Below are 19,306 nucleotides of genomic sequence, written 5' to 3'. Positions count from 1 at the left end.
CAGGATGACACCTGACTTCTGGGCATGAAGCTGAAGCAAAAAAAAAGATTGTAATGTTAAAATAGACAAATAATAATAACCCCCTGGCCTGAGGTTTAGTCCCTTATCTGACCAGATGCATTCAGGTTCTTGTTGCCTATTATAGCCACAAATTGTTTAGTTGTTCTCTTCACTCAGAGAACAAGATAGCCCCTGTTTTGATAAGCAGGTGGACACATCGGCTAGATTTAATCTAACAAACTAACTAGCCACTGGGATAAAACAGTCCAACTTCTGATAGGCCAACTGCTGCCATAAACATGTAAGCAGGATCTTTAGATACAGAACTGGCCAACCTAATTTTTAACACTACCTTCAGATGGAGTGACAAGGTTGTAGCCATCAAGCTTTGTGTCTCTTTGATATAGTCGTAACATGGTTCTGGCCACCTGTGGTCTGCCTCAAGTCTTTTTGTCAAAATACACAATAACATGACCCATGTGTCACAATTTTAATTATTCATTTATTTTTTTTACAAATGACTTCAACACTGAAGGAGCATTAACAAGCCCATATACCATAACCAAGTATTCATAATGTCCCATAATGTTTTTTTTTTTGAGGCCAAGTCTGGTAAAGATGATTAAGCTTCAGAGCTGATGTAGGACTGCTGGTACAGTAAAGCAGGCTGATCAATTTCGCTGTGACTATCCTCTGTAACACATATAACTATCTGAAAGAGTATCCCCAGCAAAGAGATTGATGGTCAGTAGGCAAGTGCCTAAGGCAAAAAAATAAGCCCTCACCCGTTGATTAATAAATCTAATGATCCAGATAAAATAAAACTAAATAAAACCTAAAATGAAATGTTCAACAAGATCTATCAAATATGTTTGACTATTTTGTAGTATTTAGCTTGTGAATCATTCCAAAAAGCATTAATCACTAAGTAATATCAATCAATATCAATGACTTATGCCAAGAATCTGTGAAGATGAAAGCGGTCTGCTTCCCTCAGGGACTTGTCCTCCAGATCTTTGTCACATTTATAGAGAAGGAGCTGGAAAGTACCAATCCAGCGAATTTGTCTTGAAGCTGGAAAATAAAACTCTTTTAAATAAGCTTGTTATACCATATACAATGTAACATTTGTGAGGCAGATTTATGTTTTATCATATCAGTCACATTAGTGGGATACCAAACTACCAATTTTGTGATATGGAATACACTGAATGTACACTGATTGTGTATGCCCAAAATTATTCATTATCAGTGGTGTAACTTTCTGAACTAAAAACAGAAATTCATTGTTCCTCAGCCTGTGGTTCAACTCACGGTGCATGTGGCATGAACCACACTTGTTTTGTTGTCTGTGGGGTTTTTTTTTGGACAAACCAAGAGCAATAATCACTAGGACAGCTTTGCATGACAAGATAAGAAATGCCCTATCCCTGCATGATGCAGAAACACTAGTACATGCCTTTATTACTTCCAGGCTAGACTACTGTAACGCACTACTGTCAGGATGTACGAGCAGGAATTTAAGCAAACTCCAACTAGTCCAAAACGCCGCAGCAAGGATAAACTAAAACTAGAAAATTTCATCATATCAGTCCAGTGCTCTCATCACTTCATTGGCTGCCTGTTAAATTCCATGTTGATTATAAAATTCTTTTATTGACATATAAAGCCCTACATGGGCTCGCTCCTGACTACCTACAAGACCTTATTTCCCATTACGAGCCATCATGACTACTCAGTTCTGGCTTATTAATAGTTCCTAGAATTCATAAGGCTGCAGCTGGGGGAAGAGCTTTTTCTTATAAAGCCCACAAACTCTGGAATGATATTCCAGAAACTGTTCGGGACTCAAACTCAGTCTCAATCTTTAAAACTAGGCTGAAAACTCACTTGTTCAGTTTAGCTTTTGATAGGTAATGTTCCCCTTAGATAAAGGCAGCAGATCCAGGGGTCCATGGACACAGGGAATTATAGTAAACTGACGGTGGAGCGGAGGGATGCCAAACTGTTTGAGTGCTTTCATGTCTGTGTGTCCTTCTGGTTCTCTCCTTTTAGTTAAGCTGTTACAGCTGTTATAGTCAGATCTGCCAGAGTCATTAGCCACACTCTGTAAATGTTTACATCCCCTGTTTTACGGACAAAAAGACAAAATAAAACTAATTCACTCTCCCTGCTTTTTTTCAGAGTATACAACCATCCACCTGTCCGGCCGGACACTGAAGGTGTCGAGCTCTCCTGGTACCCACTTCAGACCAGCTGCCCACGCCCCAACTACCACCACCTGCCTTGGACTAGCTGCCCACCCTACATTGATGCTTTCATAGACTCCTTGCTATTACTTATTATTATAACGTTAAAGCGGAGTGACGGTTACATGTATTTATTTGTTTGTTTACATGTTGGTTTATTTAAGATATCTTTTAGTCATTTATTTCCTCCTTTTTAAAGACCCCATGGTTTGTATATGCACAAGCTGCAATGAACTAAATAGAAGTGGATGACGGAAGCAAACCATGAAAGGGGTGAACCATCACAACTCTATTCACCATCGATCGCACATTCTCTGATTTTAAGTGGCGTGTTTTTAAACGTTGTGCGGCCTTACAGCAAGGTAATAAAAGGTCACTCACATGCATCAACACCATTCCTTTGATTTCTGATTCTGACATATTTTTCCCAGCTTTGACCTTCATTCGCAGTCCCATGACAGAAGCTGTGACAAAAGTGGTTTGATTAATATAGTGGACCTACACATTACCACCCATGACTGACACATGAGGTTTTTATGTGCACAAAGACATACAGTATTTCATGCTTACATTCTGTTACTGTAACAATCATTAATGATGTCTTTATTTTAGTTTGATATTAAACAAACTGTAAACCTGTCTAGTGTTTAAGGAAGAGCACAGACAGTGTGCTTTCGTACCTGGTAGTGGAGCAGCTAAACAAAACAAAAGGAAAACACAGTAGCTTTACTTTGTTAGCATGAAAACACATTTGTAAGCTCTTGTGATTGTAAAAACGTAACACATTTTAGCTTCATCATTTAGTTGAAACTGGGACTAGAGGACTACCATGTATTATATGTATTTATTTGTCTGTATAACCCAAATGAGAGAAGCTCACCACTGTAGCAGATGAATGGGAAACTGGACAGGCAGTCTTCATCTGTCCAGTAGCCTAAATAATGCACAGCTGTACAGTGCTGATTTCCATATTGTTCATATGTGTACACACCATTATCAGGCTCTGATGGTGCAAATTGGACCTCTGGTCTCCAGTAAGTGAAAGTGGAATTGCTCTGGTCTGACCACAGTCGGTTTCTATACAGACCAATCCAAACTGCACTGCCATTTGTAATTCTCAGGATTTGCTGCAGCTCAGTCCGGCTCCTCACACTGGCCAGGTCTGTGTAATACTCTCTGCAGAAACTCTGAGCTTCTGCCCAAGTCTTTCCTTCAGAAACCCATACATGTGTGTCGTTACCTACAGAAGAGAGCATTGACATGGTCACATTTCCTTTTGTTGCAGATATCAGGTGCAGGCACAAACATTTTAGACGAGATACAAAGAAACTTATGTAAATTCTGCTTTTGCAATCAATCATTAGGGCTGACACTTTCTGTATGTTTGGTTGTTGTTCAAAACACCACATTCCTAAAGGTGGATTTCTGAAAGAGATTCATTATCAGCTGGATTTCTAACGTTGTGGTGATGGATGCTTATGCAAAGATTGAAGTGAAGTCTAAATAGGGAGTGCACCCAAGCTCTATTCCTGCTGTAAGAGGTCAACAATCTGAGGGCAAAGGGGCATAGGCTCAAAGGGGCATCGGCTCACTTCATGCATGTACTTGACAGACATCACAAAATGGCTAAATGCTGAAATAATCAGATTGCAAAAAATATTAGTTGATGCCTTCAGTAAGGTTTCACTGCTCATCAAAGATGCTGAGTAAACTAGAACAAGCCAAGTTCAAGCAATCAATGTCAAGTATTTTTTGTTGTTGTTGTTTGTGTTTTTGAGGTAGCATAACTTGAGATGAAAAAAATAAAGTTTAGGTGAAAAAGAAATAATATAAAAACTTTCAGTCTGATACCTGAGTCTGAGACCACATTGTTATAAAAATGGAAATAAACAACTTAAATAAAAAACTTGAAGAATTTTGTCAGGGCGAGTATAATGAACATTTCTCAAGATTCTGCACTTTTTTTTGTCATTTAAATATATTTAAAATTCAGCATTCATGTATTTAAAATTCAGCATTGATTTACATTAAGAATGTAAAGGACTTTGTACAAAAAGATCTGATTTTTTTCATCTTATCACTTCCTTTGAGGCCCCCCCCACTTACATAAAATCAAAATAGAGGGTAGCTGTTTCACATCCTACCATTAGAGCAAATGAATCCCACTCTGGTAGTACAGGAAGCATCAAACCATTCCCCAGTTGAAGACATGTAAACACACAGCTCTTTTCCATTATAGTTATCAGGTTGATGGTTCCACCCTCTGAAATCTCTCTCTCCTTCCTTGTAGAAACTCTCATCATCCAGAGACCATCTCCAGCTGTCCAGATCATCATACAGTCCAATCCAGGCTAAACCAGAGTAGCTGCCATTTACTGTGTTAATGAGTCTGTTCATTTCCTCCATGTTATCAATGGTGGCCAGGTCAGTGTAATTCTCTCTGCAGTATCTCTGAGCTTCAGTCCAGCTCTTACTCTCATTAACAAAATGATAACGATTAGATGTCATTTCTATAGAAAAAAAAAGAAATCTGAGAAAATATGTTGCTTTTCATTTTGCAAACAATGGATATCAAAAACAGGTATTTGCTCACCATTATAGCAGAGAAAAGGCAGAGTGTGACCACAGTTTTCATCTGTCCATTGTCCAGAGTCACTGAATGACACAGCTGTACAGTATTCACGCTGTCCAGCATTATCTGGTTGTCCTGCTTTCCAGTAGCTGAAAGAAGAGTTGCTCTTATCTGACCAGGACCTGGATTTAGACAGGCCAATCCATGCAGTGTAATAATAAGAATAAAAATTTAACAAAGATCTTATCTTCTTTTTCTCAGTTTCATTCCTCACACTGGCCAGGTCTGTGTGATGTTCTCTGCAGTATCTCTGAGCTTCAGTCCAGTTCATGCTCTGATAAACTAAAACATATGGTGTACTGACATTCAGCCGCCCTAAAAGGGAAAATTACAATTATTGACATTTAAGAGGAAAAGATGATTCTTTATTTTAATACATCACACCCATAGCATCACAAACAGAAGAACACAAATGGAACATTTTACAAACAGTGAAAAGAAAAGTGAAAGAAAAAATGGAAGGAGAAATTTCCACAATATATACAACCTCATGACCAAAAATGTTGGGACACTGTACCAAATGCAATTCAAAACAAAATGCAATGATGTATAAATCATTTAACCCTATATTCCATTACACATATTACAAAGACAATGCTTTTTGAAAAATATTTGCCCATTTTGAATTTGATGCCGACTACACATACCAAAAAAGCTGGGACGGGGGCAATAAAGGGCTGGTGAAATTGTGTAATGCTAAGAAAACACCTGGTGGTTAATTGGCAACAGGTGAGTAGCATGACTGGGCAAAAAAAGCATCCCATAGAGGCTGATTCTTTCAGAAGTAAAGATGAGGAGGGGTTCACCACTCTGAAAGACTGCATGATCAAATAATGCAACAATTCAAGAATAACATTTCACAATATGAAAGAGCAAAGAACTTTAGATTTTCATCTTCTACAAACATAAACGATGCAGAGAATCCAGAGAAATCTCTGTCTCTGTCTCTGACTAGACCAAAAACAGTATTCGTTGGCCATGATCTTTGGGCCCTCAGGCGGCTCTGCATTAAAAAGTGATATGATTCTCTGGTGGAAATCATTGCATGGGCTCAGTGTCTAAAACGCAAAGTAGAAACCAATCATAAATGTGTTCCCGAAACACTGCTGTGTTCTCTGGGCTGGAGCTCATTTGAAATGGACTGAGGGGAAGTAGAAAAGTGTCCTTTGGTATGACAAATCAACATGCAAAATTCTTTTTGGATAACATGGACACTACATCCTCCAGACTAAAGACCACTCAGCTTGTTATCAGTGCACAGTCCAAAAGCCAGTATTCATGATCACATGACATGGGTGACGTGCACATCTGTGAAGGCACCATTAAATGATATATACATGTTTTGGCCACATATGCTGCCATCCAGATGACATCTTTTTCGGGGAAGGCCTTGATTATTTCAGCAAAACAATGTCAAACCACATTCTGCATGTACTGCAACAGCATGGCTCCATAGTAAAAGAGTCTGGGTGCTAAGCTGACCTGCCTGCAGTCCAGACCTGTCACTCACTGAGAACATTTGATGCATTATGAAGTGAAAAATACAACAAAGGAGACCCTGAACTATTGAGCTGCTGAAATCCTATATCACACAAGAATTCTAAACATTTCACTTTCCAAACTACAGCTATTGGTCTCCTCAGTTCTCAGACACTTACAGATTGTTGTTAAAAGAAGAGGTGATGAAACACAGTGGTAAACATGACCCTGTCCCACCTTTTTTGGAACACGTGGTTCCAAAATTCAAAACGGGCATATAATTTCCAAAAAACAACATTTCACAGTTTTAACATTTGATAAGTTGTCTTTGTTGTATTTTCTTTAAAAATATGGTTTACATCATTTGCACATCATTGCATCCTATTTTTATTTACATTCTGCACAGCATCCCAACCTTTGGGAAACGGGGTTGTACTTGACAGTTATGCTTACCATCATAGCAAATGAACCAGAATGTAGAGGAGCAAGAGTTCTCCTGCCATGTCCCATCATAAGCTATACATGCACACATACTTTTTCCTCCCCAGTTAACAGGTTTCTGTATATACCAGTTTCTGAAATTTGTCACATTCTCCTTGTACAAACTCTCATCATCCAGAGACCATCTCCAGCTGTCCAGATCATCATACAGTCCAATCCAGGCTAAACCAGAGTATCTTCCATTTGCTGTGTTAACGAGTCTGTTCATTTCCTCCATGTTATCAATGGTGGCCAGGTCGGTGTAATTCTCTCTGCAGTATCTCTGAGCTTCAGTCCAAGTCTTTTTCTCGTAAACAAAGTGATACCGATGATTGACACATGAGTGCCCTGTGCAGAACTCTTTATTGGAAAAGATTAAGAGAAAAACATGTTTTCTACAAGAAGAGAAGTACAATTTATCTGAGCAAATTATATATTTTTTTCTTCATGTGACCATTGTTGATTGTTTCGGCCATGCAACCTGAGGCTACTTTAACGATATTGGTGCTTGGCACCCTGTGGTGGCAGTATTATTAAACCCAGCAAGCCTTGGCCCACCCAAAAATCACTGTGCAAATTTACTTTCAATATTAAAATATTTGTGATAAATTAACTAAAACCAAAAGTAAAAAGTAAGTTGCTAGTCTATGAAAATTTCAATTTTATATTTGCCAATCAAAATTCGAGTTTATAACAGCTGTATTACTGTAGCTATGAGGCGTTTGGAATGCTTTTCAACAAAAAGGGCAAAAGGACATCATGGGAAAAAGTCTCTCAAATAAAAGTTACTCCAAGATCTTCACTGCCATATATAGACTGGACGTCTATAAACATGGCTTATTAAAAGCATGAAAGTAACCAAGTACATTATATATCATTACATACACAAATACAGCAACTGAAAACTGGTACACGGCTCTCAACATAGATCAATAAATCTGAAGGTGCAAAAGCTCAGAATATTTAAGAGAAAATGCAAGCAGAGTAAACATAAGATATAACAGCTTTTTGTGCAAAGCATGTTTGTTTTCCTTTCTGTTATGAGCTCTATGTTTTGTGTATTTCAGTTTTTTTTCTTCTGAGGTCAATGTCATGGTTATGAGTGATTTACAACTTTGTTGTAGCTACTGGCTGCAGGAGTGAAATTCAGTCCACCCACAAAATGTCCATGCCCATCCATAACTGCAGCTCTGAGGGTGCACCCTCCTGCCACCTGGCTGACAGGTGTCCTTTGCAACAACTAGCAAGGTAAGAAAGGCTGAGAAAAAGTTTAGGAAATCCGTTCTTGAATCCAATCTTTGCTCCCACCAATCTTTCCTTTGTAAGTTTTCACTTAATAGAACTGCTGCAAAGTCATCATTCTGTAGAGGGAAACTCGAAGTATCAGCACCTGATCCACACAAGCTTTTCAGAACGTTCTCCTCTCTCCTCAACCCTCCTTCTCCCCCTACATCCTATTCTCTTATCCCTGAGGATTGTGTCACCTTCTTTAAGAAGTTTGGCAGAATCCACCAGTCTTTTCCTCTGTCTTGACTCCTTCCATCAGTCCTCATCTACTTGCTCTTTTTCATCCAACTTTTTTTTTCTCTTTCCACAGACATGTCTTGCAGCTACTCAAATCCAACATTCCAACCATCTGCCCTCTGGATGCCATCCCATCCACCTTGTTCCAGTCATTCTCCATGTATAAACATCTTCTTATCTGGTCATGGTACACCAGCAGTTAAGACTGCAGGGTGGTTCCCATCCTGGAGAAGCCCATTCTTGATGGCTCCAATGTCAGCAGTTACAGACCGGTATTACTCCTTTCTTTCCACTCAAAAATTCTTAAACATACAGTCTATAATCAACTGTCTCTCTTTGTCACTCAGAACCAGTTACAGAACCCCAACCAGTCTGGCTTCAAACTGTCACACTGAAGAGAAACTGCCCTCATAGTGAAACTGTAATGGGTTCTGCAGTCAACCACACAACTTCAATCACTGGTTCCATGTGGAAGTGGTTTGAGTCCTATCTGGAGGGGCAGATAACATGGAGATGGTCCACATCCACTCCATGCAGGCACTCCACTGGTGTGCCACATGATTTGGTACTGGGCCTCTTTTCTTTTCACTCTACACACATTTTCTGGGTGATGTCATATCCTCTCATGGTTTCTCTTACCACTGTTATGCTGATGACACCCAACCAATGCTTTGCTTCCCATCCTCTGATACTCAGGTTTCCAGTTGAATCTCAGGATGACTGAATCTTAGGATCTGTTCATAGATGGCAAATGAGCTGCTATTCATCCCTGGAACTACAGGTCCTAACCACGATCTTGCCATCTCATTCGAGACCTCATTGGTCAATCCGTCTAAAGATACAAAAAGTCTCTGCGTGATTTTGGAAGACCAGTTAACATTCACAACTCATATTGCAAACCTGACTCAGTCATGCAGGTTTCTCCTTTACAACATCCAGAGGATTCAACCCTTTTTCTCTTGAGAAGCCACCCACGTGCTAGTTCAGTCTCAAGGCTTAACTACTGACTGATCTTCATATGTGGGCCATTAAGCTGCTGCAACTCACACAGAATGCAGCAGCAGGTTTTGTCTTCTATCATCAAAGTTCACTCATGTCAATCCACTGCTGTGCTCCCTTCACTGGTTTCCTGTAGCACCCACATCAGATTTTAAACCCTGATGTTTGCATAAAAAGGCAAAAATGGACCAACCCTCCCTACCTAATGATAATTGTCAAAACTCAAACTGTACCTCAAGCACTTCAAGCTTCAAGTATAGCTTGGCTTGATCCACCAACCTTCAAAACACACAGAAGACAAGTATCAAGACCCTTTTTTGTCCTGACTCCCAGGTAGGGGAACAAATTTCCACTGGCTGTCCAAATAGCACACCCTCTCATGGTCTTTAAACACAGACTAAAGACACATCTCTTTGTACAGCACTATCCATATAGCACTAGTACTATAGCACTAGCCAACTGCTCCCTGGGCACTGTGGATAGGACTGCCCACTGCTCCGGATAAGTGTGCTCACTGTTCCCTAGTGTGTGTGTGCTCACTAGTGTGGGTGTTTTGTTTCACTTCACGGATGGGTTAAATGCAGAGGTGAAATTTCCCTGTTGTGGGACTAATAAGGGTCTCTTAATCTTAATCTTAAAAGAAGAAGTAAAAGATAAAAAAAAAATACTTACTTCTGTAGCAGACAAAGGGGAGCGTGAGTAAGCAGTTCTCATCTGTCCACAAGCCTAAATCACTGAATGATACAGAAGTGCAGTGCTGATCACCGTGCTGTCCAAAAACATTTGCCCCATTGTCTGGTTCTTCAGCTCTGTAAGAGGTGCCTGGTCGCCAGTTTTCGTATGTGGAAATGTGTTGGTCTGACCAGAGTCTGGTCCTGTAGAGACCAATCCAGACATCATAGCCACCTGTAATGTTAACAATTCTCTGATTCTCAGTTAAGTTCCTCACACTGGCCAGGTCTGTGTAAAACTGTCTGCAGTAACGCTGAGCATCTGCCCAAGACCTGTACTGGTTTATCCAGATGTAGTCGTCAGCTCCATTTTTGCCTGAAATACATTAATAATTTAATCAATTATGTCTACAAATTAAACACAAAAACATCCTAGATAATCAGTCAAATATTCATACCATTATAGCAAACAAATGTGTGATATGTTTCACATTGTCCATCAAACCATGTTCCATAAGAGTGTATGTAAACACACAGCTCCCTTCCAATGTAGTTATCAGGTTGATGGTCCCACCCTCTGAAATCTCTCTCTCCCTCCTTGTAGAAACTCTCATCATCCAGAGACCATCTCCAGCTGTCCAGATCATCATACAGTCCAATCCAGGCTAAACCAGTGTAGCTGCCATTTACTGTGTTAATGAGTCTGTTCATTTCCTCCATGTTATCAATGGTGGCCAGGTCAGTGTAATTCTCTCTGCAGTATCTCTGAGCTTCAGTCCAGCTCTTACTCTCATTAACAAAATGATAATGATTAGATGAAGTAGATGGCATCACTGAAAGCACATGGATAAATAAAATACACGAGGTAGCACAGAAACTGTGGAAACCGTTATACTTTGTGAGTTTTGCATGACAAAAACAGAAACTACTCACTACTGTAGCAGAAGAAAGGAAATGCTCGACCACAGTTTTCATCTGTCCATTGTCCAGAGTCACTGAATGACACAGCTGTACAGTATTCACGCTGTCCAGCATTATCTGGTTGTCCTGCTTTCCAGTAGCTGAAAGAAGAGTTGCTCTTATCTGACCAGGACCTGGTTTTATATAGGCCAATCCACACAGCGTAATAATAAAAATAATGCAAATTTAACAAAGATCTTATCTTCTTGTTCTCAGTTTCATTCCTCACGCTGGTCAGATCTGTGTGATGTTCTCTGCAGTATCTCTGAGCTTCAGTCCAGCTCATGCTCTGATAAACTAAAACATAACTTGCGTTGGCATTCTCTCTCCCTGAAAGAAAAATTTGGAGCAGTCTACAAAAAGTTCAAAGGAAAATAATACACTACACTATTAAAAAGCAATGGTTCTCACACAAAGAACTATTTGGACAGTTAAAGGATTCTTTGCATTGTGAATTCGTTCCTCAGATTAATGGAGGATTTGTTGTGTATGGTTTTATATGGAACCTTTGTCAAAATGCATTAAAAAGGGTTCTGCTGTGGTTATGATGTCACGCTTGTAACAGCAGAAGAAACATTTTTGGTGCTGCATAGAACCATATACAACACATTCTACATGAATCTGAACAGCAATTTGACAATGCAAAGACTCCTTTAGGCCTGCAAATGGTTCATTGTGAGTTCATGATTGTATGTAGAACCATTGCCTTCACTAAAGAACCCTTAAAGACCCATGCTCACCATCATAGCAAAGGAATGGGAGTGTGGAAGAACAAGAGATCTCCCACCATAATGCATAACGTGAAAAGTACACACACTGAGAGTTTCCACCCCAGTTTATAGGTTTCCTTATGTCCCAGTTTCTGAAGTTTCTCTCATTCTCCTTGTAGAAGTGATCATCATCCAGAGACCATCTCCAGCTGTACAGATCATCATACAGTCCAATCCAGGTTGGGCTGTTGTTACTGAAGTTTACCATGTTCATAAGCGCCGATGTTTCTTCATTGTTATCAATGCTGGCTAAGTCAATATAATGTTCTCTGCAGTAGCTCTGGGCTTCAGACCAGGTTTTACCCTCATTCACCAAGTGATACTGATGAGGAAGACAAACGCTGGTGGCGCAAAAGCCTGTTGAAAACATAATGTCAATTTTGCAATATGAACGCATGTTGAAATACGGAGGTAAAGACATATAGAGTTATGGAAAGCAATGCAAAGTTATAGTGTCAGATTTGAAAGCTTAACTTAGATTCACTTTATATGAAAGAAAGCAAAATAGTTGCATCATGGACTATGTTTTGCCTGCATAATAACTGAGGTCAATCTGATCCCAAATATTTTTTCCCTTTGTTTTTGTTTTTATTTATTTTTATTTTTTTACATTATTTCCTTTTTTATGTCTGAACAAAATGTTAACCTATATTTCAGAAAACATATGCACAAAGTAGATCTGCCCATAAAGAATGCACTGCATTCTAAATCATGCAAAATTATAAAATAAATAAAATAAATTGGTAATACTTTTTTCATACTTTTATCAACCTATATTTAACTTCGGAGAACATTGAAGGTGACCCTCATTTACAATGGTGCCGACTTAATACAGAAAAAAATGGATTGATTAAGTGTAAGAACATATCAAATAATAAAAGTAAATTTAATAATAAAAATGACTCAAATAAAATAACAGAAAAAATTTATGTCAATAATAAAATATATCAAAGACAGTAGAAAATATAAAACTCTATAAAAAAGTTAATAAAATTGAAAGAAGATAAAGCTAAATGAGGATAACATCACAAAAGGAAACTAAAATTAATTAAAATGACTAAAATAGTAATAAAATAAGAACATGAATAATACTAAACAACCTAATAAATGAATGGGGAAAATAAATAAAAATAAGACAATAATTGTAAAAATCAGGTAAAACAGTCAGGCAGAGTGGAGGTGGTTATACAGTAAAAGTTCAAATTGACCCAATGAGTGACACACACTCACACCACTGGAGCGAATCTGATAGTTATTATTATTTACAGACACCGTTGAAGTAATATATTCTGGCATGCGGCTGGAAATTGTTTTATAAATAAAAATAAACCAATGTGTTTCCCGCTGTGCTGCTAGTGAGGACCAAACAACTTCTTCATCCAGTCTGCAGTGATGAGTGTTATAAGGGTCTCCAAACATTACGGTTAGGATAAGGGTTGTGTTAAAATTAGGATTAAGTTTATAAATAGACTGAGATTTCATTCATTTCTATCCAACTCAAGTTCAATGGCATTTAGTAGATATTTAATTGAATTAAAGAGTTAAAGACAGACTGAGCACCTATGGGGATATACAGTGGACTATTAAAATAAAGTGTTGCACAGAAATTATGTTCATTCTTTTATTTCTCATTTTTTTGCTGCAATGATTTGAGCTGTTAAGGTATTAATATGATACACAGAAAAGTCTGAGATCACATTGAAAATGTTTATATTGGATCTTTTTGGTTGGATTTGGAAGTAAACAAACACATTTGAGATTTCTTTTTTTTGGAAATTTAAAAGTTATGACAAGCAAAATAACAACTAAATATTGAAGATTCTGCACTTTTTATGCATCCCTGTATTCAAATTGAAGAAACTGTGACTGCGCTGAGGCTTTTGTTCATATAAAAGTCAGCATGTGAAAATCATTTTGTCATATCATTGTTCAGCTAATTCTCAGGTGGATTTGATCTACACAAAAATATATGCAAAAACTTTTGCATATAACTTGCTGAGCTCATGTCAGTTTAAAAACAGTTATTATCCTGATAAAATCCTTTAAACTGAAAATCTTTGTGTTAAATTAGAAAAGACCTCACTGTGTATGGAAGGTATAACTTGATGCACAAGTACAGACTTACCTAGGAGCAGCAACAGTTGAAGCATGATTCTGCAGAAGCATAAGAGAACGATTATGGTAGGATTGTGTACATCACACTGACCATTACAAGCATTTTTAAGCCATATTGCCAATATAGTCTTGTTGGTAATGACACTGTGGTAACTTTAAGTCTTGTTTTACCTCAGTGATTTGTGCTCTTGTCTCCGCTCCTTTCATTCGAGATTGTTCATGGGTTTTCTTGTCTAAAGGACTAATAGCTTTGTTCGGACGAGGGAGGGGACTGCCAACATGTGACCACTTCACAATAGTAATCAAAAACCTGTAAAGCCAGTTCATCAGTACATGCATTACAATAAAGGGGTTGTATTGAACTAAGAATAGCTTCTGTCTAGGCAGAATTACATACAATGCAGATGTGATGAAAATAATGGGGTACTAAAAATCACCCAAACCTAACGCTGTGTTGGAACAGTCCTTTGAGAAGTTAAAGGTAAAAACTAATATGGACAGTTCTTCTCCTTCTGCTCACTCACCATCCTCCCAAAACGTCCTTCTCATGTTTACTGATATTAACATATCATATTACTGAGTACAGATAAATGCTATATTTCTAATTGATTTGTTTTTCCATAGATACCAGGTTACAAAGGAATCACACTGTAGTGTTACTAAAACACTGCAGTATTATAAAGTAAATCCTGCCTCCCTTTAACACAGCATAAACATTAGAACACATAGAAGCACACCTCTGAAAACATTTCATTTATGTTTAAATATATTTTATATATTTCGATATTTAATGGAGATAGGTCTTTGAGATCATATAGACAAGGTCTTTCTGTAAAGTTTAATGAAATAATAGAAATGATGAGATGTTTTAGTGCATTTATATTAGATCTTTATTATTATCAGAATTATTAGCCCAAAAAAGCACCACATTGTCCTGTTCAACCCCTTAAAATCCCAGGCTTATAATTTCAGCGACTACATGGACTAGAATGCACACTGGCTGAGTTATAGAAGTACATAATAAAACTTTGGACCAGTTGGTGGGTCCTGGCGATTTAGTGGGTTAATTTGACTAATTCATCAAGTTAACTGTCAGCAGATCATTTAAGAAAAGCAAACTAATTCAAGTTTAACTTACTTTTAGAGACAGCGTAATTCTGCCTGTTACTGGTATTGGTTTTGAGAGTGTGATCTGTCCAAACACATTCAGCTTCAGGAATGAAGTAATATGTATATTTTATTTCCATTTTATTTCCATAAGCAGATCCAACTTTGCATTTTTGCACATTTTATTTTAACAATGTTTGCTACCAGAATTATTGTATCAACCAATCAATGTATGTTGCTGCTGTGGTTGCAGCCTCAGTGACTTCTATGCTATGTTCTGTATTGTATTTATTGTAAGTCTTTTGTATTATTTATTGTACTGTATTTTCTGCACTGTATTTATTCTATTGTCTCGCACTTATGTTCCTGTGTTGGTCCTGGAGGAATGTTGTTTCGCTTTAGTGTGCACTTGTATATAGCTGAAATAACAAAGCCTGACTTGACTTGACTTGAAATTTCAGTGTAGCCACATATCATCTGCTATGGGGTTTGCAGAGAACTTGAACAGTGTTGGAGGTTGCTGGATGTCAGTGCTGAATGTGAGCACTGGTGTGGCTACATTTGATAAAAACAATAGGTTCGAATTGTTGGAAGCTGTATGGCACAGCATTCGGTGTGCAGTGGCTTCCAAAGGGGAATCCCACCAGTCTATAAAAATGACTGTCTAATTCAACCATTCAAATGCAAAGTAGTTATTTCTATTATTTTGATGTGAAGCGGTGTATTTCAGAGAAACGCATTGATTGGTATTGATATTTCTTGTAATGATTGCTATATTGTAATGATATCTACAATGTAAAAACAGCCAATTTAAATATTATGTCCTGTCCAAAATGACCCATGAGCCCACATGTTTACTGAGTTTTATATGTACTATTCTTTTTAAAATAGTAGTAAAAAAACACAATGTCTCAAGTACCAAGCAGCATGTTAGTCACTGTCCAAGGACAATATTCATAACCACATCATGCAATTTCTGTACTTTTCTGTAACTTGTCTATGGAATGCCCCATTAAGATTTCTGGCAAGTTTACTGCCTGTATCATTAATGTGTATAGAGTGCAAGGTGGCTGGATGTCCTTGCGAGCACACTTTAATATAATAGACTAGTAGAAACATTGAACACAAAATAACAAACTACTCAGCTTAACAAAGAACACTTTGAGCGGAGCAAACCAAACACGAGGCAGTCACACAACAACTACACCTAACAAAGTGACGAGGAGACCAGACGAACAGTGACTAAAACAAAAGGCTTGATAGACAGAGACTACAGACAGGTGAGGATCCTAATAGGGAAGGAGAGAAGAGGGTGGAGCACAAGAATCCAAACAAAAACACAGGCACAGGGCAGAAAGTGCATGGCTACAACACAGGGGAAGAAACAGATGAGGACCAGAACAGAGGAAACGCTGGCAGTCACTGTAAGCTTTCCTTCTGCTTGGCTTGACCCAAGTAGTGCTTAGAGACAGTTCAGATCCAGAAGTGGATAAAAATAAAAGTTTTTACGTCATTTTGTGTTTCTTGTATTTTGTTCTCTTCGTTCTTCTTATATCTTCCTATACTTTACAGTAACTTGTGCCAGTGCTGCCATTATTTCTTGTGTTCTATGAAGCTTAAAATAATGTAATGTAAAATAAATATTGAACTTGATAGAAATATTTTGTGTTCATATGGTTCACCTTATTGTCATTAGGAAAAAATGCAAATTACATGCATATTTCTACATTCATATGAATATTGTACAAGTTAAGTGTTAGAATTAGATAATCATATTTTACTGTTAAATGTATTCTGGCAAAAGATAATAACATTTAATGTTTATTCATTTTTTCTTTCGGTGTAATTTGTACTGGAGATATTTTTTTTCTGTGCAATTTACTATAACATGTTAATAATCCAAAGATTTCTGAGGATTTAAAGCATGTAATGCCAAATTATCAAAAGTTTGATAAAAATATGTGTATTAAAAAATTCAGTTAGAAAAGAAGAAGGAATATTAATGCATTTATTTTATTAGCATATGTGACAGCAAAGTCAGACTGGCTCACAATATCACACCTAAACACAACAGAGACTGAAAGCAGGTCTATAAAGTTGTTTTTCTACATGTCATCTTTGCAAGTTTCTCACTTAATTCTTGCAGATCTCTTGCTATTGTTACATGATGCTATCCAAGGGTAAGATTTTTGATTGCATTAAATAAACTGACACTATGTGGGTAGAAACAGACAGTGTATCACGAGAAATCAAAAACAATAAACTCAAGACCTGACAGACAAAGAAAGGCAAATACAAGGACTGCTTACTCAGCCAGATGAAACAGACACAAATGAACAAAATGATGGAGCTACAGACAAAACAGAGGTGACATTGATAGACACAATATTCCACAGCACCGTGTCTGAGGGGATCTTGTAACAACAAAATGTTTCATTAACACATGAATTCCTGATGAATTCAGATGCTGGAAAAAGCCTTTATTACCTTCATCTTCATTCATTAGTACATGCATTAGGTAGTACTGAGAAATTCAGTCTTGTAGTTGTTAATAAATGACTTATTCATTTGTTCCTGATGAACGACTCATTATGTTCTGATTATTTTTCTCATTAATAAATGCCTTAATTACTGGCAGATCATATGCCCTTAATATAAAGTGTTACCTGCTTCTCTGATTCTGGTCACATGTCAGAGTTAAGTGAGGAGTCTCTGGACATGAGCTGAGCAGTAAGATAGTGGAATCTCATTTTTCCCTCCACTGCCCCCCATTTGTCTCATTAGCTATTACATCACTGCAGTAATAGCATCTGCAGAGCTGTGTCTATTAGGTAGTAAATGAGGGACATTGACTTATGCTGGACTAATGCATGTAGTTGTTACACTACAGTCAGTGTCAGCTGTACCTAATAGGTAATATAAGCAGTTACTTAGGCCTCTACAGCCATCAGGGGCCACCCTCACAAGGTCTGGGTTATCATAGTATTATGCTGTCTAAGATGCTGGAGTGAGAAAGAACTGATTAATCATGTCTCAAAAAGGAATGTATCTGGAGCAAATGGAAAAGAAAGAGAAAACGTGAAGATAAAGCTTGAACAAAAAGATGTGTTTTATTTTGTTTTGTTCAGTTTGTTTTGGCTTGTGCCTTCCGCCCGAAGACTGCTGGGATAGGCTCCAGCACCCCCCCGCGACCCTGACGGTGAAATGGCTTAGAAAATGGATGGATGGATGGATGGATGGATGGATGGATGGATGGATGGATGGATGGATGGATGGATGGATGGATGGATGGATGGATGTTTTGGCTTGTTGTGGATTTGGAGTCTGTCCAATGAAGCAGATTCAACTTAGGCTTTCTAGCTGAGTTTCAGCTTCACAAAACCTAACAAACACAACCACGGTCAACTCGGTAACAACTCTCTCTGACAATTTAGGTTTGGATACTCAGACTGGGATTAATCCTTGTGCGCACGTGAAAGCATGAAGTCAGTCATCAGTCACCAAAGAAGTAGGAAGAAATCATACTACCTAAATATGTAGAAAGTAAAGCATTGATAACAGTGAAAAAGCAAAGCTGTCACCACTGCCACCAGAATTTCATCCAACTAAGCTTGGCACTAGCTGGACAAGAAATAAATGCTGGGCCAGATCCATAAAATGCATCAGCAGATTTATTGTGACATTAAGAGTAAATAGCAGCATGGTAGCAAGTTTGGTTATTCATAAACAAGGACCTCCAGTGAGTTTTACTGCTTGTACGTTATGAGGCACCACTAGCAGCAATTCATAACATGACATGGTCTTAGAAAAATGATGGCTAAACCACTCTGGCGGTAGTTTTCCTGGTAAGAAGCTGGTGTGGGTTAAAATATGTTTGGTTGCCTACACTAAGTCAATTAACCGATACATCATCACTGTCCAACGAGAAACAAGTATATCCAAAAGGGCAGAGAAGGTAAAATGTTCTTACTTTTGTTTTTGTTGTTATTGTTGTTGTTTTTTTGGACAGTTATATTTAAAAGACATATTTGAATCTGTTTGTTCTGAGCATCATGGCAAATCCTCTAAGCGCTATAGGAGGAGGCTTGAGCTGCATTTCAGACTGCTGTGACTTTTGATGTTAGAAATTTGGGTTTTTCAGAGGAAGACATTATTTACAGATTTTTCTCACACTTTCAGCTGGCACTGAATTTAAAAAGCCTCTTCTTCCTTCAGATTTGATGTTTTGCAAATCGTCTTCCTCTGTGCGGAGAACCGGTTTAGCTAAATCAGATTTACTAGTGAAGAGTAATTTTACATGTTGTGATTCTGATTATATGT

The 19,306-nt window shown here is 37.9% G+C and overlaps 1 protein-coding gene across 1 annotated transcript; it reads right to left on the bottom strand.

Annotated features, from left to right (window-relative positions):
* Nucleotides 1-993: 993 nt before the first annotated feature.
* si:dkey-11o15.4 (macrophage mannose receptor 1) lies at nucleotides 994-13,914 on the bottom strand. Its single transcript, XM_017713113.2, has 11 exons — nucleotides 13,890-13,914; nucleotides 11,735-12,121; nucleotides 10,968-11,324; nucleotides 10,493-10,867; nucleotides 10,036-10,410; nucleotides 6,814-7,200; nucleotides 4,843-5,196; nucleotides 4,394-4,759; nucleotides 3,130-3,489; nucleotides 2,631-2,713; nucleotides 994-1,074 (listed from the first exon to the last, which is right to left on the bottom strand). Exons 1-11 carry the CDS (start codon nucleotides 13,912-13,914, stop codon nucleotides 994-996), a joined length of 3,150 nt encoding a protein of 1,049 aa, XP_017568602.2.
* Nucleotides 13,915-19,306: the final 5,392 nt, after the last annotated feature.

The sequence above is a fragment of the Pygocentrus nattereri genome, chromosome 16, assembly GCF_015220715.1.
Source record: "Pygocentrus nattereri isolate fPygNat1 chromosome 16, fPygNat1.pri, whole genome shotgun sequence".
In the NCBI taxonomy this organism is placed as follows: Eukaryota; Metazoa; Chordata; class Actinopteri; order Characiformes; family Serrasalmidae; genus Pygocentrus; species Pygocentrus nattereri.
Note: the sequence above shows the minus strand (reverse complement) of the source record. Positions and strands in the feature narration are given on the sequence as shown.